The 24,842-nt window shown below is 51.8% G+C and overlaps 3 protein-coding genes across 3 annotated transcripts; 1 reads left to right on the forward strand and 2 right to left on the reverse strand.

Moving 5' to 3' along the window:
- The first annotated feature begins 4,396 nt into the window (after positions 1-4,396).
- Positions 4,397-11,128, forward strand: GUCA1B (guanylate cyclase activator 1B). The gene is made up of 4 exons (XM_042013526.1): positions 4,397-4,827; positions 6,077-6,226; positions 7,882-7,996; positions 8,623-11,128. Exons 1-4 carry the CDS (start codon positions 4,624-4,626, stop codon positions 8,748-8,750), a joined length of 597 nt encoding a protein of 198 aa, XP_041869460.1. The 5' UTR covers positions 4,397-4,623; the 3' UTR covers positions 8,751-11,128.
- Positions 11,129-13,920: 2,792 nt separating this feature from the next.
- GUCA1A (guanylate cyclase activator 1A) lies at positions 13,921-18,962 on the reverse strand. Its single transcript, XM_042013562.1, has 4 exons — positions 18,536-18,962; positions 16,341-16,490; positions 15,703-15,793; positions 13,921-15,353 (listed from the first exon to the last, which is right to left on the reverse strand). Exons 1-4 carry the CDS (start codon positions 18,731-18,733, stop codon positions 15,193-15,195), a joined length of 600 nt encoding a protein of 199 aa, XP_041869496.1. The 5' UTR covers positions 18,734-18,962; the 3' UTR covers positions 13,921-15,192.
- Positions 18,963-20,362: 1,400 nt separating this feature from the next.
- Positions 20,363-23,289, reverse strand: GUCA1ANB (GUCA1A neighbor). The gene is made up of 2 exons (XM_042013330.1): positions 23,188-23,289; positions 20,363-20,725 (listed from the first exon to the last, which is right to left on the reverse strand). Exons 1-2 carry the CDS (start codon positions 23,287-23,289, stop codon positions 20,363-20,365), a joined length of 465 nt encoding a protein of 154 aa, XP_041869264.1.
- Positions 23,290-24,842: the final 1,553 nt, after the last annotated feature.

The following is a 24,842-nucleotide window of genomic DNA, read 5'->3' on the forward strand; positions in this document are numbered from 1 at the left end:
TTTTTTTTTTTTTTCCCCCCTTGTAAACGGAGTATTTAGGAAAGGAAGTTTGCTTTTAAACGGGATATCTTTGCCTTTTAAATGGAATATTTTGTGAAGAAAACATAAAGTTCCTGGGCTTTTTCGCAGTTCAAAGCATATTCAGCTGAGTCATAGAATCACAGCATAATTAAGGCTGGAAAAGACCTCTAAGATCATTGAGTCCAAACATTAACCCAGCACTGCCAGGCCCACCACTAAACCGTGTCCCTTAGCACCACATCCGCACGGTTTTGAACACTTCCAGGGACGGTGACTCTGCCGCTTCCATGGGCAGCCTGTTCCAGTGCTTGTCCATCCTTTCAGTGAAGAAATTCTCCCAAATATCCAATCTAAACCTCCCCTAGCACAATTTAAGTACATTTCCTCTTGTCCTAAATCCATCCATATAGGTCCATATCCGGTCAATGACAGCACGGGATGAAGCCAAACCCTGAAGTCAGCTCTGATTAAAGCCACAAGCACATACTTTTTTCTCTGAAAAGCATAAAAATGTCCCTCTTCCCTGCCTCCATCCCCACTCTGGGGTCACACCTACCCCTGGGAAGGGGCTCAGCAGCTTCTCCCTGGTCCCTCTGCAGTCTCCTGCCCTCCAGTCTCGCGTCTTATTTATTTTCCCTGTAGGTGGAGAGCCATGACTCAGTGGTGAATCTTGGTTTCAAGGATCATACAATACTTCACCATTCAGTTTCAATTAACCAGGAAAAAAAAGGGAATTTCCCTTCTCCTTCTCATCATGAGCCCTATGGAAAATGCTGAACCCTGCCTTTGGGAAGGCTGACTTACACCCACAGCTCAGTCCTGAGCCAAGAGTTTGGAACTAGACAAAATGTTGGAGATCTTCACACACAGACAAAACAATTCAACATTTTTCTGGGGAAGTTTGCCTTGCCGGATGCCAAGTGCAAGGTGGATAATTCAGGCTTCATCCAGCATGGAATTCCACTCAGAGGAAATATTTAGCAGGAGTTTGTCAGCACATAAGAAAATCTTTCTGGCAATCAGCAGAAGATACCCCAGGGCCAGTGCTCTCTGTGTTGGGTGACACTGCAGTGGATGGGTTTCATTAGTGGTACCTGACCATTTCTGATGTGTAAATCAAGGGACAGCTGCTCCTGCAATGAAACACCCTTGTTATTCCTGCTGTATAAAAACATGCAGTGGTAGGACAATTTTGGGAGCAACTGGGAAGAGACACAGGGAGATATAGGGCTGAACTCCAGGCTCTTTGATCTCTCCTCAGATGGGTCAGCACAAAAACTGCCGTTCATCCTCCCTGCATTCCTGCTGTCCACGCCTCCATCCCGCCTGGCGACGACAGGGAAATTTAAGGATGCTTTGGGTTGGCTTTGTTTGTGGTGGATGCTTGGGGAGCTACGGAAGGAGCCACCAGCAGTGCTGCTGCTCGTGCTCCTGCTGCCTTGGCTGTCTGTGGCAGTGCTGGGAGCTGCCTGGGTGGAGTTTTGCCCTTCCTGGGCACACTGGAAGGACACTCAAGATGCCCAACCCGCAGGTCAGGGCTGGGGGATTTAAAAAATGGAGCAATGTGGCAAAACAGCTGGGTGAGGACTGCTCCAGCTTGGGAGCTCCAGCTCGGGAGAAGGGTCCAGTCCTGCCTGCAGTCTCCCTGAAGCTGGTCCCCTCTGGCAGGCAGCTGTGCCTGCCAGCACCCTGCTGCCTCTGCCACAGCCACTGCTGCCTTCCCAGCACCGACACAGATGCCAAACAAATGAGTCTTCCCAGCCCTCTGCAGGGTTTGGTGGTTTTTTTTTTCCTCTTGAGTTTCTACCAGCCTGTGCTGAAGCGTGTGGCAGCACGTTGGGGTAGGCAGCTGACAGGAAATAGGCTGTCTTTTTCCATGCTCTTGGCTGGGAAACTGCGGAGCTTTGGAGCTGTAGAGGTGATAATCCAGGGATAACTCATTAGGCAGGACATGCAATCAGATGTTACCTGTTTGTAACTGATCATCCAAAGTGTTCGCTCTGACACAACACACAGAGCGCTGATCCTGCTCCTTCAGGCAGACAAACAGCACCAACCTCTTCACTGCAGTGTTTTCTAGAAATGACTCTTTTTATTTTTACTTCTCTCTGTTTATATTTACCTCTATCTGCATCAGTTTTTTTGAATCAAAGTAAGAAGTAATTTGACTGATAAACTGTGCCTTATTCAGTGACATCCTGCTGGCTGAGAGACAGCAGCTCTCTCAGTGCAGTCTGCAGAGCACACAGAGGACATGCAGAGGAATTTTCATACCAGGAGCTATGGGATTTACTTTATTTCAGTGCCAAATTAATATCACTATTTTATCAACACGATTGTATGCCACAAAACCTGCAATAGCAGCAGCTGGGCTTTGTACTCCAGGTCTCTTGCAGCCCTTTGTTCCTGGCTGGAGAAGATTGCAGTCATCAAAACAAAGAGGAACCATTTTCTCTCCTGGGAACAGAGCACCAAGTTCCCATAAGGCAAAACAAAATTATGCAATGAGTCAAGACAATGTCCTGGGCATGTGGAGTCTTGCTGTGCGCTCTCAGCACTCGCATTCCAGCAGGCAGCTCCGTGCAGGAGAGCTGCACAAAATGGTGGAGAGGCTTCACCCCAGCACATCCCAAACTCCCCAGCTGTGCTGCAGGAAAAGGGAATGGATCCTCCCCACCGCTGTCCTGGCAGCACCTCTGTGGCCTGGGGCTGTTTGAGACCCCAGGAGAACTCCTGGCCTCACCAGGCAAGATAATTCCAAAAATTATATAAAATAATTTATAAACGTGACTGTGGCTACCAAAGACTTCTTTCCAGTAGCTCTATGAAGAGAAAAACGGGGGGGGGGATGGATTTACTGTTATTTTTCTGATGAGCCAGCCCTTGAGCTGCTCTGTTGTGGACGAGGCATCTCCAAGTCAGAGGTGAAATTCAGCTGAAGCATTTCCAAAGGGAAGGGTTGAGTTCATTAACTGTGTTGCATTCTTCTGGGCGCGAGGATAGACAAGAATATTATTATATAAAAATGCTTTAATTTAAATAGAACAGTCTTAAATTTTCTGGCAACTTCTCTGGCCCTTCCCATCCATCTCTAGGCTTCTGCTGTGTTGTCTCTATCCTCTCTTTGCTCTTCTTTTAAGTGAAACCAAACCTTGCCTGGGTATCCTTACATGTAACAGTGTAAGGTTGTATTAGACTCCTGCAAATCTCTGTATGTATATATATATATTTTTTATATATATATGCACATAGTACACTGCTGGGTTACTTGCAGGTGTCAGTGCATTCAGAGCAAATCCCACTCTTACAGTGCTGCATGAATTGCTCTACTGTTCTGCAATATCAAATTCAAATTTCAGCCTGGTTCTTAGCCAGTATTCTTCCATGAGAGAGGCTCTTCTTACCTAACCAACACCAAAAATTGTTCCAAAAAAGTGAGCAGCTTAAATCCATCTGGACCTTGGCATTAGGATAGGAGAATCTATTGTTTTCTATTAATGCTGCTCCAATCCTCTTAATGAAGATATCAGGCTGGCTTGGGCACATTTATAGCTCAGGTCATTCTTTCCAGCGGACACAGACTGGGTTCAGAGCAACTGGTTTGGTGTGGAGAAAAGCTGGTGGCTCCTGCAGGAGAAGGAAAGGGCTCTGTGTGTGTGGAGAGGAGGGGCTGAGCCACGGCTGTGAGCGGTGCTGGACAGAAGGAGCCCAGGGAAGGAAGAGCCACACTTGGTGTCTGTAATCAACGCAGTAAATGAGGGTCAGGGGGAAGGGTAGGCAGGAGGGGAATTCCCATGGACACAAAAAGGGGAAGGAAATAAGAAGAATATGCTCTAAAAATATGGACATAATTCCTGTTCTTTTTAGCTTAAAGCTATAAGATGGAGATGTGACAATAAGAGGAATGTGTGTGTTTGTATCCAGGTGCCTCCACTAATTCTCTCAACCATTTTGTAGAGCACAGCTACAGCAGACATTCAGTTAATTTAATGCATTAGCAGGTTTCTTTATGGAAGTGTTTGTTTTCTCAGGAGTTCCCCTCTGTGATTGTTGTTTTTTCCTATGCCCCCTCTCACTGAAGCACTGAGCAACCCCCACAGGCAGGTAATACAGCCAGCATTGCAAAGATAAATGTTCCTTCCCCTATAATCCCTTTTTTCCTCTGGAAGACTCTACAGGACAGAGTGGAGCTGTGTGTTGTGTGCAAAGGGAACCTCGGCTCCCAAATTCTTTGACATGGAGGTATTAATGTGTAGAAAGACACTGAGCCCCTGGAGTTTGCTTCTAAATAGGGCACAGCTCAGAACATCTGAAGGTCTCTGGGGCTCATGGGTGGGAATCTTCTAATGATCTTTAGTTATTTTTATCCGTGCCCAGTGCTCTGTGCTCCGGGGCAGAGGAGCCACTCTCAGATCTCCTGGGGAGCACACGGAGCTGCAGCACCGGGAGCTGGGCAGGGGAGGAGGAACAAGAAACTAAAACACAGAAGAGAGAGGGTGACACAGCATTAACATCAGACAGAGGCACGAGACAGCAAGAAGAAAAAGAACAAAGGACTTTTCTTCTTTTCCTTCTGTTTTTAATCCTGCTTTCTGGGGGAAAATGGGACAGCAGTTCACCAATGCTGAAGAGGATCAAGGAGAGATTGATGTTGCAGAGCTGCAGGAATGGTATAAGAAGTTTGTGGTGGAATGTCCCAGTGGGACCCTCTTCATGCACGAGTTCAAGAGGTTCTTCGGGGTCCAGGATAATCAGGAAGCAGCAGAGTATGTGGAGAACATGTTCAGGGCTTTTGACAAGAATGGGGTAAGTGCTGGGAAGGTTTTACAGGTATTTGTGTAACAATTTCTGCAGTGGGGAGGTGTTTGGGTTGTGCCCACCCTTCATGGGACTGAGGTGGGGGCAAGGGACCCCCGAGGGCAGGAGAAGGAGCACAGGCTGGTCTGGATTATCTCCTCAAATCTCTACCTGAATTAAGGTCAGAATGTCCCCTGAAAGGACTAAGATTGAATTAATTTAGGCAGTCACACTTTGAGACAGTGTTGTAACGCCCTCAAACAGCCAAGGCTCCCACATGGCAGAAACATCTCTCTGTTGAGATAGGGGGAAATTACAGTGCAGGAAAGTCCTACTCAGGCTTGTTCTGTGTCGGAGGAAGTGTCTGCATCAAGTATGAACAGGTGGTTTGTAATAAAATATTGATTTTAGCTTTGCTTTCCAGAAGGAAAGGAATGCTGAACAATTCAGACATTCTGGTCTTGATTCCCTTTGCCGTATTTGTCATGAGACACCTGGGAGAAGTGGGTTTTCTGGTTTAGTCACAGTTCCTGCATCCCCTGCACTGCTGCCACGGGCAGCCTGGGATGCTTTGGGTTCTCAAAGAGTGGCACTCAGCTGCCTTGGGTGAGCAACGCTTGCCAAATGGTTCAATTATTTTTTTCCTGAAGCTCTCGATCACATTCCAAGTGTGGGGATGTTTGTTCCTTGTATCCATACAGGAAAGGGGGACTCAGGTTGTTCATCTCTGATCAACTCATCTCCCTTAAGCTCCCTTTGAAAACAGCAGCAAAATCACATTGAAGTGGCAGCAAAAGTCAGTTTGTGAGAAAGGATTAAAAAAGGCCATGGAAGATGTGGGCAGGTCAGGCTTGTCTCAGAATTCCAAGTTGTAAAAACCCAAATTCCTGCAAAAAATGAAAGGTTCGGGTCCCAAATTCTGTTATGAAAGCTGTGCAGAAAAGGTAGCAGAGCAAACTGTGCATAAAAGATGAAGTCCCATTCCTAATTTATGGGAGCTTCCCTGACAGGACAGAGAATCTGGTTTTAAGGGCTGCTGGTGCGTGACAGGATGGGGGAGGAGGTGCACAGGGTGTGGCTGTGCCTGCTGCTGGTCCTGAACTGCTCCAAACCTTCTTTACAGTGCCTGACAAAGACCTGTCCCATGCATTATCCTTTTGGCAGTTTTAACCCAGGTTTTCTGGAATCTGTAAAGCAGTTCTCTATCAACTTTCTACCCAGTTAATGTCATCCAGCTGCTGCTTTTCTGTTGCCACAGGATAACACCATTGATTTTCTGGAATACGTAGCTGCCTTGAATCTTGTTTTACGAGGAAAACTGGAACACAAGCTGAGGTGGACGTTCAAAGTGTATGACAAGGATGGGAATGGCTGCATAGATAAACCTGAGCTGCTGGAAATTGTTGAAGTAAGTGGGCATTGCCCAATCACTTTTTTAAGCAATCCCTGCTCTTTGGCAACGTTATGATGTGTATGGGGTTTGTGATAATCAGGTTTCAGGGCAGCTGTGGATGGTGATGAAGTGAAAATGCCTGACCTTGGTGAAAGGGTTTGGAGCCTGCTGAGGTGTCTGAGGGCTCTGCTGTACCCACTGTGGGCAGCCTGGCCCTGCTGCTGCCCAGAAATGCACCCTCTGGGTTCTGGAGATCCTGGAGCTCTGCTCTGCCTTTCTTTTCAACCTCTCAGCACCAAGGTTCCCTGTGCTGGCCTGGGGAGGAGGGTTTCACCCCATGCCCTTGCTGGGGCTGTGTCCTGGCTGGGTGGTTGGTGAGAATACCCTGAGAGGCACCAATTAGCACCGAAATTCCTTTGTACCGGTGCCTTTCTGGGTTTCTGCTGTGTCCTGCCTTGGATGTAACCAGTGATGGTGTGGAGGTGTGAGAAGAGGCCTCGCAGTGACTCCATGGTTTGGTTGGCAGGGTGGGAGCTGGTGTCTTCTGCCAAGTGATGGAACAAGGGGAAATCACCTCGAGTTTCACCAGGGGAGGTTTAGATGATTATCAGGAAAAATTTCTTCACTGAAAGTGTTGTCCAGCCGTGACACAGGAATCACCATCCCTGCAGGGATGTAAAGGCTGTGTAGATGTGACAACTGGGGACAGGGGTGGCCTTGGCAGTGCTGGGGGAACAGTTGGATTGGAGGATCCTGAAGGTCTCTTTTCCAAGCTGAAGGATGCTGTGGGGCTGAGCAGGCAGCCAGGGACAGGTACCTGTGCTCTTACCTGAGGTGAAATATCTCGGTGGCTGTGCTGCAGCACCGCAGGGATGGTTCCCCTGCACAGCACTGCCTGGCAGGGTGATAACCACTGCTTATCACCCATCTGAGCATCTCAGGGGAGTGCAGTGCCAGGAATTGCCCCTGTGGACAGCAGGGCCTCCGGCTGGGGAGGGTGAGCAGCTGGTCACCTGCAGCAGCTGGTGTGGCAGCAGGGCAGCCTGTCTGGGCCACGACCCATTATAGTTTTGAGGTCAACCAAGAATTGTTCAGAACTGTGAGGCCACTGCTAATCCTCTCTCTGGGAAGACTTTAGACAAAACCCTTCAGCCTAAGCAGTAAAGGTAACGATGGACAGGTGGTGCCACAGGAGCAGATAAAATCTGACCCTTTCCCATGGCAAAGGGGAGCAGAAACTGGGGGTCAAAATCTGTGCTAATACAGGTTTGATCTGCAGCCTGGGCACAGCTTCCCCAGAGAGAGGGCTGGGTTAGTCCAGATGTGCCTGGCTTTGGATGTTAGGAAAAAATCACAGTCAAGGCTTATGATTTTTTCCATCTGTGGAACGGTTGCTTTGTTCTTTGCAAAGAAACCCTGAGGTCTGACCAATATGTGTAAGGGAAACAGGAGGGCAGCAGCTGCACAGAGCAAATGAGGTAATTAACGTGCAGTGAGGGTAGGCATAAGGTCAGGGGTTCTGTTCTAGATCTGAGGCTGTTGAGGGGCAGATCTTTCCAGAAAGGTTAAACCCACAGCCTTTGAAAAAGACCTTCTCAGTGTTGGGATGATAATGGAGTTCACTGCTTTTCATTTTCCAGTCCCTTTCCTAATTTGTGAACTCCTTTCAGTCCATCTACAGGCTGAAGAGGGTGTGTTGGTCGGACGTGGAGGACAGGACCCCGCTGCTGACACCAGAGGAGGTGGTGGACAGGATATTTCAGCTGGTGGATGAGAACGGGGATGGTGAGTGATGGATGGCACAGATTGCATTCCTGCCTGATGAGAGCTCACCTGTGCTGGGCTGGCTGCCTCTGATCCTGGCTGCCCAGAGATCACTTGGCTCTATTGTGTTACTCACAATGCACACGCTGGGTTTGGTTCTGCTCTGTTCCACAGTCAAAAGTGACTTTGAAGGTGCAGCAGGGTGAAATCTTTTCCATTGTTATTTTAATGTAAAATACCAAGGAGTCGCTGCTCTGTCTGGATTTGGATGTCACTCAGATCCCATCCTCTGACAGCCCCCAGCAACCAGAGGGCAGGTCCCAATCCCAGCACAAAGAGCTGAGTAAAGACGCTGGTTCCAGTCAAACTGGGGCTTGCAGGACCTGACTGGCACCGGTCCTGGAAGAGCCTGGGTGAGCCCCTGCAGCATCTGGAGTCTCCTGTTGGATGGGGCAGGTGGGAATGCCCGAGGTCACAGCCCCTGGTTTGTCTTTAGCTGCCTGGCCTGGCAGAGGTGGGGAAATTAAGTAAGGTCGTGTCTGATTAGCATTTTATCTGACACATGGCTGGAATTGCTTCCTGCCTCCTCCTTGTCTCTTATCTCTGTGTTCTGACTGCCCATCTCGTGTCCCCCTCCTCACCCACAGGGCAGTTGTCTCTTGATGAGTTCATTGATGGAGCCAGGAGGGACAAGTGGGTGATGAAGATGTTGCAAATGGATGTGAACCCTGGGGGATGGATCACTGAGCAGAGGAGGAAGAGTGCTTTGTTCTGAGAAAATTCGGGTTTGGCACAGCTGAAAACCTGATGCTGACTCCCAAGTGTGACCCTTCCTCTAGCCTGGTAGTGACTTTCCTTTTTAATTCGATCTCAGCATGCAGATGAAAACCTGAGTGGTTTAAGGAGCCGTATCTCGATGTAAAACCCACGTGCTGAGCACCGCTGGTACCCAGGAACTATTTCTGGCCCATGAATAAGTCCTTTTGTGTACACAATACTGTGTTTGTCAGCTCTGGTTTTTGGTTACACCCCAAGGAACAAACTTTTTGTGGCTTCCTGCAGCAGACCCTGAGCAGGGTTTGGAGCTGGTGACAGATGGGACTGGGAGGTGAGGAAAGGAGCCAGGGGTGCTGTCTCCAGAGCAGACTGGTGCTGGCATCGCTCACTGCTGCAGAGTTACAACAGCTCACACCAACACAGCTGCTCTGGCAGGTGTTGGGCTTTCAGGGTGTCTCGATGTGTGTTTTGTAGCCTTTACTGCTGCTCATGTCAGATTCCTGAAGACCAACACACAACTACCAAAAATGAGAATTGGATCAGAGCAGTGGCCAGGACAACACTCAGAGCTGAGGGAAACAACGTGAGGGCTGGGCAGGAGGAGCAGGGACTCCTTCCCCTCCCTCCTGGGGACCAGAGTCTGCTCCTTCTGCCTGCTCGAGGCCTGAGGGGCTGATAGGTGCTGATTCCAAACACTGACATTTCACAGCCCCGTTTAGAGGACAGAACGGCACGGGTGTGACTCGGCTCCTTTTGAGCCCCTGGTTCTTAGGGAATCATCGCTCTGGAACAGCTTTTCCTGCTCTGGGAACAGTGGAAGAGCTCAAGGAGCTCCAGGATTTTCACTGCAGTGGGAGAAGTTTAGTATGGAAGCAGAGATGAGGGAAGAGCAGAGTTTTGCTTGGCAGTATCTCTGCAATGAGAGGACTTGTGCTGCTCCATTGGCAGGACCATGGAATCATAAATCATGGATGGTTTGGGTTGGAAGGGACCTTAAAACTCCTCCAGTTCCACCCCCCCTGCAACGAGCAGGGATGCCACATCAGGTTACTCCAAGCCCTGTCTAAACCGGCCTTGAAAAGAATGGAAAAAGTGACAAAAATTCCAGTACAGTGGTTTTACACTGGACTTAATTTAGCCCCCGACCACAGATATAAAATTTACACAGGTTGCAGGCTGAGCTCTGCTGTCCTGACCCGTGTTTCTACATAGATGTGTGTGGAAAATGAATTTGGGTTGAATCAATATTTTGGTTCAACTTTATTGGATGTATTGGTTCATTTACAAGAAAAAAGCTCCCCAGGAAAACAACATGAGTTTGTCTCTTTCATTTTAATTTTCCCATGGGATCAGTGGGCCAGGTCATACCAATGAAAAGATTTACAGCCCCTTTTTTGTGGCCTTTAATTAGGACTGTGAGAACTCTCATTAGCTGATTAGTTTGCTGGTTTGTGGTCTTGTCAGTTTACCCAGAGTTTAAATTCCATGAGGAAGTGTTCAGGAGAAGACAAAATCAATGCTAGCGTTCAGATTGTGCACATTTCCACTTTGAAATAGCCTTTCTGTGAGTTCTCTGTAAATACAGACCAGTTGGTGGTGAGCTGACTTAGCAGAGCTGATTAGACTCACGCTTTATGCTGCTCTGAGGCAGTTGGTCAAAGCTCTCTCTAGTCAATAGTTTATCAGCCAAAGATCCGAAAGAAAAATCTGACTTGAGAGCCTGGATGAAAACATTCACTTTTATTGATTTTCCAGCTTGTGAAAAAAATGTTTTCATTGGAGGATACAAATCTCGAATTCCTTACATTTCAGCATCTCAACCAAGGTAACACGCTCTGCTTCTTGCACAGTTTTAGAGAGGCTCTTTAGTTCCTAGAGTTGCATTTTGCTGGTTCACTGAAATGCTCCAAATTCTCCAATTCTGCTCGCCCGGTCAGCCCAGGCTCTGCAGGGGCTGTCTGGGGACCCCCAGGCCAGCAGCCCTCCCCTGGTGAGCACTTGTACAGATGTTGGTAGAAGTTTTGTAAAACAGGAATTGAATAAAGAAATATTTATTAAAAACCTTTGTTTTATAGTACTTATTTGTTAATTAGGTGAAGATCTGTGCAAGCACCTGAGTATCTGACTGAAACTGTAGCCTGTGAGTCTGATATATTGAATTTAGGGGAGGAGCTGCTGGAACAGCTGGGTAAGACAGAGATAAGGCAGAGATAAGGCAGAGATGACGATGCTGTTGCAGAGGCAGAGTAGGGAAGGAGCCTCTTCTGTTTAACTTCCTGTGATGACAGCAGGAACCATGAGAGTATCATTTAAAAAATAATGTTTCTCAATGGAACTTGAAATAGGTGCTTAAATAAAGTGAGCTGACTGCTGCAATCAGACGCTTCTCTTTTAACCCTTCCAGGACTGAAACAGGACCCTTGAGGCCTCAGGAACTGGGTGGTTCCACGTCCTGTGGCCTGGGCAGATGTGGGATGGAGGTGCAGGGGATGTGTTTGTGTCAGAGCTGGCATAACCCAATGGAAAATTGTTCCTCTTATCAATTGTAATCTTTTGTCAAGAAATCAAAGGTGCTTTGGCCTTAGTGCTATTTTTAAATCCCTGGGTATAAACACCCTGAGTCCTCCCAAACTCCATTCAACATTCACATCAAGCACTGATGTCAGGCATTTTGCATAATCGGTTTTCCAGACTTAGGCCCAGCTTGAATTGGATTTGACTGATTGGATTTCTTTCTGCTCTAAATTGGGAAACAGGATGGCTTGGAAAAGACAAATGCCGTGTGATTTTTCCGGGCTACCATCTGCTCCCGGGTTTGATGTCCCTGCAGCTGGGCAGGACTCAAGGTGGAAGGATCAGGTTGGAAAGTGGAGCTGCGGCTGTTGTTGAAGGGAAGAGGGAGCAGGAGCCAAGGAGGCATCACATCCTAAAACTCTCTGGGAGATGCATCCCTGGAGAAGGCGCTGAGCAGCAGCAATGAAAGGCTGAGGAGGAGGAGGGAGGATCCTCGCACCCGCTCTGTGCTCGGCCGTGCTCCGTGTGCAGCCGAGGTTTGGGCAGCGGCGGCTCCCCCGGGACTCGGGGCTGCCCGGGGTAGGGTTTGTGTCCAGGTCACTCCCGAAGCACCCGTGGCCAAGTTCCCTTTGAAAATCTCCTGTGGGAAGCCGGAGTGACCTCCTCAGCCCCGTGCTGGTCACTGCAGGAACTGGCTGTGGTCTCAGTGGTTTTCTTGCAGTGCCTGTGCTCAGCTGTGCCATGGCAAAATTCCTTTTCTTCCTTTCCTCCCTTTCCTTCTTTTCCTCCCTTTCCTTCTTTATTTTTCTTCCTTTCTTTCCTTCCTGCCTGCCTTTCCTTCCTTTCTTTCCTTTTCTTTCTTTCCTTTTCTTTCTTTCCCTTACTGTCCTTCCTTTTCCTTTCCTTACTATTCTTCCTTCTCCTTCCCTTTCTCTTCTTTCTCTTCTTTCTCTTCTTTCTTTTCTTCAAAGTTAAGTGCACCTCAGAAGTTTAGAAAGTGTCTCAAGGGCATCACCCTTAAAGATCCTGCATTTAGGGGATATTCTGGGATCTGAGGAGTGCTGCAGGAGTGCTGCGGGAGCGCCGGAGCTCCGGCAGAGCAGCCAAAACCTGCGGAAAAGGGGCTTGGGAAGCGTCTGGCCGAGAATCGGGTTTGTGGCACTTCTGTGCCTCTCGGGCACCCCCGGGGATGCACTCGGGGATGTTTTTGCCGCCGCCCGTTTGTGGGATCCCCTCGGGTTTGGGGTCCGTGCGGCCGAGCCCGGCGCGTTCCCGCTGTTCCCGGCGGGGCCGGCAGAAGGCGCTGCGGGACGGGCGGACACGGCGGGAGCGCGGGGGGACAAAAGGGGTCCCAAAAACCGGGATGGGGAAGGGGAGGGGACGGGGATGGGACAGGGATGGGACGGGGATGGGGCAGGGATGGGGACAGGGATGGGACGGGGATGGGGACAGGGATGGAGATGGGATGGGGACGGGGATGGGACGGGGATGGGACAGGGATGGGACAGGGATGGGGATGGGATGGGGATGGGGATGGGACGGGGATGGGACGGGGATGGGACAGGGATGAGACGGGGATGGGGACAGGGATGGGGATGGGACGGGGATGGAACAGGGATGGGATGAGGATGGGACAGGGATGGGACAGGGATGGGACGGGGATGGGACGGGGATGGGGATGGGACGGGGATGGGGATGGGATGGGGGTGGGACGGGGAAGGGGACGGGGATGGGACAGGGATGGGGATGGGATGGGGACGGGGATGGGACGGGGATGGGATGGGGATGGGACAGGGATGGGATGGGGATGGGGATGGGACAGGGATGGGACAGGGATGGGGACGGGGATAGGACGGGGATGGGGACAGGAGCGACAGGAAGCGGGGATTGGGATGGGATATCAGCGAGAATCACCCATCAGGGGATCAGGCTGAGGGCAGCTCCCAAAAATTCCCCCCATGCTCAGCAGAGCCCGTGCTGCCTCCCCGCTGCGGGGTGTTGGCACAGGGGTGAGCAGCGTGCCCGAGGCACCTCAGCAGCCATCAGGATTTTGAAATAAATTAATTATGCATGAGTTAAGGCCGAGACACTCATCGTATTAGTTTTTAATTATTTCATATTTGCTCTCTTAGAGGCTGAAAAAGCATCCTTTGGAGAGAGACGCTGAGGTTTGAAAGGTGCTTTTTGCCTGAGGGCAGTTCTGAGACAGCCCTTTTAGAACAACTTTGGCTTTATAAATAGAAATCTGGCTGCTCAGAGCTGCTTCTTGCTGCTCCCGGGGGGCAGAGGAGAGGCGTCTCTGCCCAGGGAGGCTGCTCAGAAAGCGCACGCTGAGCTCAGCTCCCTCCTCGTGCTGGTGCAAAGCCAAAGGACTCTGAGTTTTGTGCTGGTCATTTGTGGGGGAGTTGGTTTTGCTGCAAGAAGGAGAGTTACACTCTGAGTAAACAGCTCAGCCCGCCTCTAATGAGGGGTTGCAGTTGCTCCCTCTTGCACTGCCGTGAGTGGACAAGTTGGCCCATCCAGGGCTCCTGTCCAGGGTGGTTTGTGAGCCTGAGAACAACCCCAGAGCAGTTTCTGTACTTGTGTGAGCCACTTAATCTGTCCTGCTGGAAAGAGAAGGATTGATTGGAAGAGAGAAGAAGCACGACCTGAAATAATATTGTAAAACACCTTTATTGGTTCACTGTAGGACTGGAAGTACAAAAGCTTCCAGGTAAAACTCTGTCAAATGAAAAAGATGCACAGGAAAAATGGTCAGAAAGCTGCTTGTGAATTGCAAACACCCAGTGCTAAATAGCAAAACTCTCAGCTGGGCAAGAAATCCTTCCTGGTGTCCTGTGTTGCCTCACCACGCCTGGGACTGCTCTGGTTGGTGAGGAACCTCTTCCCAGCTCAGCTCAGGGATGGTTTGGGGTGAGGCTGCGCTCCCGCAGCCGCCCTTGTGCGTGTCGGGGTCCTGGGCAGCCCCAGCTCGGGGCACGAGGCCGCTCTGCCCGCGGGCTCCAGGGAGGAGCTGGCTCTGGGCTCTGTGGGGGCTGGCCGTGATCCCACCCTGGAGGTGCTGGGCCCCAGGGCCTGCTCAGGAGTCCTCAGCTACTGTGGGCGCTCAGAGCTGAGCCTCACCCCTCTCTAGCAGCTCCCCCTTCAAAGCCCACGCAGACATGGGAGCCAAAACCTCCTGGAGCTCCTTATCCAGGCGGTGAAAGGTGCGGGAATAGTCCTACAGCGCTCCTCCCTCTCGGGTTACTGCACTGCTGATTCTGCTTATCTGGGAGCGCTTCCTTCCTTCCAGATGCTTCGGGGAGACACATTCCCGTACACTTCAGGGGGTTCTTTAAAAAAGGCACCATTCGATGTTTTTAATGCTTTTGAACAGAGAAAAGCCACTGCATTCACCCCTCCCCTTTTTCTAGCTCATAAATGTTTTAACTCGCATTATCACTAATCACTGCTGACCAAATAATAACAAGTGAAGGAAGGAGTGACCAAAACCAGTGATTGCTTGCTCTGGAAATAGAAATGGAAGGAGAAGGTTTAGATCTGCTTTTCCAGGACCCCTCTCACTGGGGCCAAGTCCTGGGCAGCCCAGGGGTTGGACCCCCCCGAGGAGCTGTTGGCCACGGCCTCAGTGGGAATTTTGGGGTGCTCTCGGTGCATTCTTGACCTGCACAGCCTCGTGCTGCTCCCCTGCCTGGGGGGCCCCAGCTGTGCCCCCTCTGAGCTCAGCAGCAGCGTCCAGAGGCCCCAAGGCCATCCCAGAGCCGTGTGAGACGAGCCCAGCTCTGCACCCCCTCCTTGCAGAGGCCTCTCCTCTCGCTGCCCAGGCAGATCCTGCTCCCAGTGTCTGTCAGTGGGAGCTCCCAGCTCCACAGCCCGATCCGAGGTGACAGTGCCAGGGGGGAGGCGAAGGGAAAGCATCCCAGGAGCTACTGGGCAGCCTGGGCATCCTGCTCCCCCTCGTGCGGGTTCTTGCCGTCGTTCTGGATCATCCGCACGATGTGTGTCAGGTCCAGGCTGCGCGTGAGGATGTCCAGAAGCATCTCATCCTTCTGCACGCCCTCCATGAACTCCTCCAGGGACAGCTCACCTGCAGAGCACGGTCACAACAGCTCTGTCAAACCCCGCAGCCTCGCTCCTCCCCACGCCGCCCTCGCAGCTGCCCCCAGGACAGGTACAGACCCTGAAACTGGGGTCTCAGCGCTGTGTATTGTACCCCAAATGCCACCACAGATCCCCACCCAGGAGGAGAAGTGGGCGGTGTCCCCTCGGGCAGCCCAGAGGGGAGGGGGAGCTCAACCTTCACAGGGAGCCCCCCTCTGCCAGCTCTCCCTGTCCTGGTGTTTTGGGACATCCAGCAGCAGGAGTTGTTCTGGCAGCCTGGAGTGCAGGTAAGGGGGAAGGCAGGAGCAGTGGCACTGCCCAGGGAAGGTCCTCACCATCTCCATTTATGTCGATTTTGTTAAACACCATGTCTGTGAACTCCTCTGCCGTCATCGTCTCGTTGCAGCGGTTGATGGATCGAATGGCCTGGAGGGAGCGAGGGGCACAGGGAGTTACTGAGTGCTCTGCAGGTTTGTGTGTCCATCAGAACAAGTCGCCAAGTGACCAGACATGAAAGGCCAAACTCTTTTTCAGGGCTAAAACTTGTTTTCAGGCAGTTAGGCTTTGAAAGGAATAAGTTCTGTCTAAAAAACTGGAGATTAAAATCACCTAAAAAGGCGATCAATGCTTTACAAGATTTAGTGGGTGTGCTGGCATAAGCCAGGAGCCGGTCACCTCTGAAAACTCTTAGATTAAATTCAAGTGCTTATCTCAGCCCCAGTTTCAGCGAACAGCATTAAGCAGCCTGCCAGGAGAGGACAAGGGGCTGCTGGGTGTCCGAGGGGGCGTGGGAGGCAGGTCCAGCCGAGGAGGCGCCTGCTGGGAGCACTGGCAGAGGACAGGCAGCAGGTTTGGGCAGTGTCTGCTAATCCACCATGGAATTCACGGGGTTGGGAGCTCCTGTCACAGCCTCCCTGTCTCCCTGCACCCAGTGCCCATCTGTGGCAGGAATGGAAAAGCTGAGCCCACTCACTTTGATGATGTTCAGCAGCTCAGCCCGGTCAATGCAGCCATTCCCGTCCACGTCGTAGAGCTTGAAATACCACCTCAGCTTCTGATCCACCTTCCCCTTCAGCACCAGGCTCAGAGCTGCCACATATTCCATAAAATCTATGTAGCCATCCTAAAAGCAGAAGTTTAGAAGCTATGGTGAGATTAGAAGCAGAGAGGCAGGCAGTAAGTGATTTTCCTGGTCACTTTTGGAAGTCCCCTCTGGAGCTGCTCCCTCCGCCCTGAGACCAGGGGCTTGTGGAGCACAGTGGTTAAAGCCAAGGTTCCACCTAATCTGCACAGAGATGTTGTAGAATCATAGAATTACAGAATCGTTAAGGCTGGGAAAGGCCTCTAAGATCATCAGGTCCACCTTGGACCGTTACAGGTTGGGAAGGCACTGGGTGGGTGGACCTGGCTTGGGGACTGAGAGCTGGGCTGTGCTCAGGGAATTAACACATGCCAGGCATTAATTACCAGCCCAAAGCAGTGGTAATTCAGAGGTCAGAGAGGTTCATGTAGATGAACCCTGATACGTTACCCAACCTCGTCCTGCCTGCACACACCTACAGCTCCTTGCTCCTGCAAGGGGGTCTCATTTCCAGGAGAGGAGTAAAATCAGGAGTCACCCCAGCACACTGCTGACATCTCGGGCTGGGAAGGTGTTTCTCTGTCCTTGTGCCATTTCTGTACCTGCTCCACGTTTGGTCACGTCCAAAGCACAAACACTTTTATCTTTGACTTTCCTGCTGGGTGTTTGCCCACCCAGCTCACACCACGGTGTTTGAGACGTCCAGCTGGACCCAGGGTGGTGGCACCACTGCAAAGCTGCTGGGATGAGCTCACAGGCCACCAAACTTCCCCCAGACACTGCCCGTGATGCTCACAGCTTCCAGAAGGTTGCTGAAATGCCTCCTGCCCACCACAGAGCGTTCCATGGAACTTTGAAGGGAAATGGTTCTTGCTGTGGCTTGTGGCACTTCCCTGGAAGTGCTCAAAAGCCGTGTGGATGTGGCACTGGGGACATGGCTCAGTGGTGAACCCGGCAGAGCTGGCTTAGCAGCTGCATTCAATGATCTTAGAGGCCCTTTCCAGCCTTAATGATTCCGTGATTCCCGCTACAAACCAGGGGCAGAGCATAAGCCAGGATTTTGTCAGTGAACAAAGCCACGGCCCTGCAGGGCCAGGGCCGGTTCCAGAGGAGATCATCTGCTTTATCCCGCTGCTGCCGGAGCCAGATTAGGTATAAATAGCTACTAAGCCCCTTTCCCAGCAGGATTTCCTGTGCATCAATTCCCTTTTCAGGAGTGCATTCAAGCACAGGGCAGTGGGCAAGGTAAAGGCCAAGGCACAAACCAAACACCTGAAGGATTTAGGGCCTGATTTGCATTTTTGTCAATGGGATTAATACCACTAAGCCCTTTGGGTTGCCATAAAATAAATTCCTCATCGCTCAGGAGGTGCAATTTCACATCATTTACAAGTAGAGGAGGATGCTGTTTCCTGTTGGAGACACAGCATCCATCTGCTTCCCTGGCACAGCTCCTGAGCTGGGGGAGCAGCATTCCCAAACACCTGCTCTGGGACTGCCTTCCCAAATACCTGCTCTGGGACTGCCTTCCCAAATACCTGCTCCAGGACTGCCCCGTCCCAGGGGTCCAGCACAAAGCCTCTCCACAGGGAGCCCGAGCTCCTTATCCCATGGCAGGGAGCACATGGAATAAAATCAATCCCACTGCAATCCATTTACAGCTTCAAACAACGCAAACAGCCCCAATCTGTTCTGCGGACGGTGGCTCGTGCTGTCCCTGCATGAATACAGCCCTTGTCCTCACACCACTGAGTCCTTACTGTCACAACATCCAGTGTTTAAGGATTAAAGGGCACTTCATTTTAAAGGGATCAAAGACTGCCAGATAAAACCCCACTGTTTTAAAAGGAAAATATCAGTTCTGGGAGGTGTCTCTGTGTTTTCGCAGAGCAGGCAGTGGGTGAAGAGCTTTTCCTGGCATTTTTCATGTTCCAGAACTGATTCTACAATTTATGAGGCCACAGTAAATCAGGCTGTACATACTCAGAACCGTTTCTCTCTCACACCCACCCAGCCCCAGCACACGGGATCCCAGGGCGCAGACACGGCCGATCCCTGCGCAGCCGAGTGGGAAGGACAATATTTACCTTATTAAAGTCAAATGTCTCAAACATTTGCTCAACGTATTTGTTCGCTGCTGGACTCAGGTTTTTCAAGCCAAAAAACTGTTTGAACTCATAGAGGGTGAGCTGGCCAGAAGGACACTCCGTCATGAACTTCTTGTACCACTGGTGGCACTCGGTGGTGCTCAGCTCCTCCACGGTTTTCCCGTCCATGTTCCCCATCTCCACACCAAGTGCTGGTCCCTTTGCAGCTGAAAATGGAGGGTTTGTGAAATTTAGGAAAAAAATTTCACAATTCTGCTTCTTGCCTTCAAAGTCCAGACGTCCCCAGCACTGCAGGGGTCAGAGCATCAGGAAAGCCCGAAGTGCCTGGTGCTGTACAGGTTCCGTGGTGGTGATGGACACGGGAGACTCGTCTTCCTGGGAAAACCCGAAAGCACAGAACTCCCTTTGGATGGGAAGGTGACATTTAAGTACCCAGCAAATCCCTCCCCAGCCAATGAGGCTCAGGGGGGGGTGGTGGGCTCCTGCCAGGCATTAAGAGGTCAGGGTTAAAATAGAAAAGAGGTAAAATGGGGAAGTCTTGCAGATTACAGGCCCAGCAGAAGATTAGGAGGGTGGAATTTTCTCTGTGATGAGCTAATCTCTTAATCCACTTCATTTATCAGTTGGGGGGGGCTGGTGTCACATGAGCAACAACTTTTGCACCAGCACCAGAGCAAGAAGAAAGAGAGAAAACCACACTGGATCCTCTGTGCTGTTACTGCTTTTTGCTTTCCCTTCACCTCACTCTGCCAGAGGATTCCAGAGGGGCTCTAGAGCCTGGAATTCAGGGAGGGGGAAGTACCACTTCAGTCCTGGAAGGGGTGACCAGGAGGGTGAATTTGGGGTGAGGAGTCAAATATAGAAACATAATTGCTTTGAATGGTAAAGGTTTAAGTGCTTTAATTGCAGACAGCAGGGATGGGAAGGGCCCTCTTCCCCCAGCTGCAGGGTCCCGTGTCCAGTCTTGGCCCTGCTAATTGAGTGGTTTTTCCTCAAAGTTGTCCCGCACTCTGCTCATCCCAGGAGTGTGTCCTGGCTGCTGTGTTACAAACTCAGCTCACACCCGTGGAGTTAAATGCAGATTCAATTTTCACTGACGATGGGTTACCATGAAAAATTCTCCATGTCAGTACAGCCAAATCCAATGCTGTTTTCACTTTGACACACAGCATTCTGAGAAGGACTCAGGAATAAAATATCCCCAGAAAGCATCATGGGCCAGGTCCTTGGCTAGAAATTAATGGATGTGACTCCTGGGTCTCTCCCACAGAGAGTTTATCCATAACACATAGTTTATACCTGACAACTGTAGTTACCTAACAAGTAAAAGAGCCCAGTGTTGCTTCTGCACCAAAGTAAATTAGGAATAACTCTACTAAAAAAAGCAGCATTACACAATCATAAAACACCTATGGAAAAGGAATTAAGCTGAGGAACACTAATTGGATGTGCTAATTCTGTGCTCGCCGCCAGGCCCCTGTTGTGCAAGGTGAACCTTCAGTGATGCCCTGAGCTCCAGCCCAGCCTGTGCCGAGGCCAGAGGAGCTGGGCTGGGTGGCCACTCACTCACTCAGTGCCCTGTGCTGTGACACCCAGAGCAGCGGGCAATAAATGGCAGGACAAGTTGGACAAGGTTTTTAGAGCAAAATCCACACTGCATATTTTTCTGGGGAGCAGTGGCCCAGCGTCCCCGCCCATCCCTCAGCACAGTGCTCGCTGCTGGCCGTAGCTCACACACTGCTGGGACGTTGAGGTCACGCCAGCTGCTGTTTCAGTGCTTTATTGCCTGGGCTCTGCTGCTCTCAGCTATGGTTTTCTGCCGTGCATGGATCTCCACTTCATGATGTTGGCGTTCTCCACGTCGATCTTCCTCCGGCAGTGGTCGGTGCCCTCCTGGAAGCGGGCCCCGCAGAAGGGCTTCTGCATGGTGCAGAAGGGGGCCAGGGAGTTGGAGCACTCTGGGCGGTAGAAGACGAAGTCGAAGGAGCCGAGGGGACGGCCCCCGGTGTGGGCAACAAACGGGACAAGGCGAGAGCCCAGAGGAGGAGCTGGAGGCGGTCGGTTCCTCGGCATGGGAGGTGTGTTGGTGACCTCTGGCATTGCTTTGGCCTTCTCCATTCCCTCGGGTCTTGTGTGGTCTTTGCCAGGGGCTTCTGGTGTTTTAGCCACCTGTGGAGCAAAAGATCCAGAAAAATGTGTGGCAATTGCCCCCACCCTTCACCACCCCCACCAGGAGAGCCTGGGAAGCTCCTGCAAGGGCAGTGGGGGCAGTGTAAGTGCTGAGGTGTCAGCGGGTTACACATCCTAAGCCAAAAATCTGAGGTGGTGCTGCTTAAAGAGAAAGGGAGTTTAAACTCAAATGATGTTCTGGAAATATGGAAGTGACTTTAGACAAATGCTGAGAAAGACAAATGATGAGGCACAAAGGACTTGCTTGTCTCTTGACTCTTAGTTACAACAGTGATAAATGCCAGCAGCACATGCTCCTGGTAAAGCTGTCACCAAAGCACAGCCATGGCAAACCTGCCTTGAAAATGCTTCCACACAATCTGACGCAGGAGGATGCAGCAGTGGTGGCAGAGCCTGACACTGTCCTTTGGAGCATCAGCTCAGCAGCTCTGGGTGCCTCTGCAGGGACCTCACGCCACCCTCCTCCCAGAGCCTCCTCCTGCTCTGGGAATTGCTCTCAGTGGATCTCCAAGCGGGTTTTTCCCCCAGAAATGTGATGGTCCTGCGCAGGGCACAAGGACCAGGGAAAGAGCCCGTTTGGCCTGAGCATTTGCAAGAACCCTTTGCAGAAGAGGGGGGTGGACATGAGCCCCAGGACACACATGGGGTCACCTGTGACCCATGGCTGCTGCAGGGCTGTGCTTGATGGCAGAGATATTTCTGCTGCTGTTACCTAAGCATGACTCAGGTATCTTGTTTTCACTGACGACACCTCTGTGCGAATGGAAACTGGCTCTTCCCTCAGCAATAAGCAGCTCTACTCCTGCCTGTCCTAAATAAACATTTTGCTGTTTGCTTATTTTTAACCTTGTAAAGAGGTTTCCTGCTTTCCATGACGTACTCGGTGCTATTTCTGCTCCCTGACTCCTAAACCTATTAGGAGGGGAATGCCCACAAATTGTTTAGAAATCTCCTTAAAGCCTCTGAGGGGAATCACCAGATCCCTACAGGTTCACCATCTCTTTTTGTCACTCATTTCCCCAGGGGCAGCCTGGAAGGCGGGACCTCAGCACCCAGGGGCTATTTCAGCAGTTGCTGCTGCAAGGAAACCTCAGTCCATTTTTCCCCAGGGGTAATTAATGGGATTTTGACTCCTGAAAAGCAGATTTTATACCACCACTGCCATTTCAGTGAGGTTTGTGTACCCCTGCTCTGGACTTAGACTGTTCAGAAACTGCTGTTTTCACACACGTGTGCGCTGGTAGCTCCCGGCCATTCTCACTTTGGAAGAGACAAGTACACACACGACTGTGCTGCTGCCTCTGCACCCACCCAGCAGGAGCACTAAAGGCATTAATCCCCTGTATTTGGGGCGTGGAGGGGAGGCTGGAGCTGCCTTGGCAACCCAATTGCTAAGTCATGTAGATGCCTTCAAGATGAGCAAGCCTCGCTGGGCGCTGGAGCCCCGACAGTCATTCCAGTGACAGGCAGAGACCGAGCCAGGGCGTGCTGAGCTTTGGGCTCTGCTCCTGCCATGGGGCTCGGCTGCCCCCGGTTCCTGCTTGTCCTCTGGGGCACCTGAAGGTTTGCAGGAACATCCTCCCTGCCCGGGTGAATGCGCCTGCTTGCGTGATCCCTGCCGTGGAGGGAAGCACCAGCTTAAGGTCCCGGTGCTATTTATGGCACTGCCAGCGCTCCGTGCCTGAATGAAGAGTCCCACATAATCCTATTGCACCCATTCCTATGCAGACAGATCCCTAATCCCTCCCAAACTGTCTGGTGTCTGTCGGAGGAAATCCCACAGGTGGGTCAGAGGGAAAGGCTGGTTCAGTGATCAGGGAGGCAGGAAGGGCTCAGTGGTGCTCCCTGGGCAGGACTTCCCTGGGCAGCTGCTGGAGCCCATCCTGTCCCTGCTCAGGGACTGTCCCCACGCCGGCAGCTCCTCACCTGTCCCCCTGGAGCCATCCCAGGAGCCATCCCAGGAGCCATCCCAGGACTACCACGTGTGGTTTGCTCTGAGCTCTCGGCACCACGGGGGCAAAGCCGGCTGACGGCAGCAGCGGGATTTGAGCAGCAGGGATGGGATGAAGCATCACGCTGACATCACTGGGACCTTGTCGTGCTGGTCACCCTCAGGGCAAGGATCTTCAGCTCACAGGAAGGGGACATGGTGAGACATGTCCCTCCTGCCAAGCTGTGAGCCTGGGACACCCACCTGTGAGGTTTTCTCGGTGATGGAGGCCCTGGAGTGTGGGTCTGTCGGGGGTGAAGCAGGAGGCGGCCCTGCCAGCGTGGGCAGGGCTGGTTGTCAGGGCCGTCGGGGTCATTGTGAGCACAGGGGCCGTTGTGACCGTGGGGGTGGCACAGGGTGCTGGATGTCACAGGGGTGGCTCGGCTGAGTGGGGCAGAGGGTGCAGAGGCTCAGCCATGGGGACCAGGATTTACCCTCTCCTGGGACCAACCTCTGCTGCCTGGAGCACGGCCGGGCTCTGCAGGACGCTCTGCTGGCCCTGCCACCCCCAGCTGCCCCTGTCGTCATTGGCACGAGCTGGTTCACTGTCCATGAGAGCTGTTTGCTGCTCTGCAGCCACACCTGAGGGTTTCTCTTCCCTGCTCCAGGTCCAGCCAGAGCTGCCCTCACTGTGCAAACCCTTCTCACACCCGTGAGTGCAGCAGGAACGATCCACGATTCTGCTGCTGAAGGTGCAGCTCCTCACCCTGATGCAAAAGCAGATTGTTCTGGGGTGTTTACCCCTGTTGGGATCAAAGGCAGCCTCACACTGCGGAGTGTTACATCACAGCAGTGCTCACATGGCAATTTCTATGCCATAAAATCTGCTGGAGATCTTCCAAGCACCTTCCTGAGCTTCGTGCCCAGCCCAGCCCAGCCCACCAGTCCCTTTAGCTGTGTGGCCTCAGTCACTCAGGACTGACAGCTGTCCTTCCTTAAAAATACAGCCAAGCCACCAAACCGGGCAACTTTCCTGTTTCTCTGGAGTTTGCACTTCACAGAAGTCGCCGTGCCCAGCAGCACACCCAGCCTGCTCCTCGTGCTGCTCCCGAGCTTTTTCTGCCCTTCTGAGGAGAGGTCTGTGCTTTGCTGGGAGGTGGAAGGTAAAGAACAAACATCTTTCACCTGGAACAAACAAATGGGAGTGTGCACAGGAGCCCTGGCAGAATTGTTGAGCAGCTGGTGTTCAGTGGGATAATAAATTCACCTCAAAATCCCTTCATGTTGTGAGGGTGATGTTTTCCTGCACTCACCACCCAGGGTGAGGCAGGAGCGCTGTTGGTGGGGTGGCAGGGGCAGGGCCGTGGCACCCCCAGCCCCGGGGCTCAGGAACTCCTCGGAGCAGTGTCAGGGAGCTGAATCACCCCTTCTGCTCACGCAGAGCAGTGCTGCAGCCCCGCAGCCCCTTTGAAGTCTCCTTGCTGTAATGAGATTTTGTGGGACACCTTTGTGCACGAGCCCAGGCTCTCTCATTCCACAGGATTTTATTGGCTTCGCTTCTTAAAACAGTTCCTCTTCTCCTTCCCTTTTCCATGACTGCCTCTCTTTGTGTCCTGTTCCATTTGGTCATTCAAGGACTGTGGATATCAGCGAGCACTTTTGCCTTGCCTGTCTTGTAGAGATACTGTGTCCTTTGTCTTTCCAGCAGGGAGTGGGTCCTTCATTCCACCTGATTTCTGCTTTCAAGAGGTCCCAGGGAATTTTCTTTACATGCCACAGATTGGACTCGGTGATCTCAGAGGTCTTTTCCAACCGAACTGATCCTGCGATGCTGCGATGTTGCCTGAAGCTCAGCAGGATGCAGCTCTGCTGTTTCCCAGTTTCCATCCCACCACCACTCCTCCCTGCAGGCAGGACAATCCCTTCTCCTGCCACCCCACTAAAGCCGGTCCCTGCTGAGTGCCAGGGCGGGTGCCAGTCCGCAGCGGCGTTTCCGTCTCACAAACAGCACTTAAGATAACTGTCAGGAGAGTCCCACTAATTGCAGGGCACAAAGCCACCCCTGCTCCGGGAGCGGATTCGGGAGCCGAGAGCGGGCTGCCCGCTGCAGCCAGGGAAAGGCATCCGACCAGCGGGACGGAGCTGCGGCCCGGGTTAAATCCCCTG

The sequence above is a fragment of the Corvus kubaryi genome, unplaced genomic scaffold (genome assembly GCF_017639235.1).
Source record: "Corvus kubaryi isolate FWS band 111438036 unplaced genomic scaffold, C.kubaryi_AGA036_p1.0 split1-37355, whole genome shotgun sequence".
NCBI lineage: Eukaryota > Metazoa > Chordata > Aves > Passeriformes > Corvidae > Corvus > Corvus kubaryi.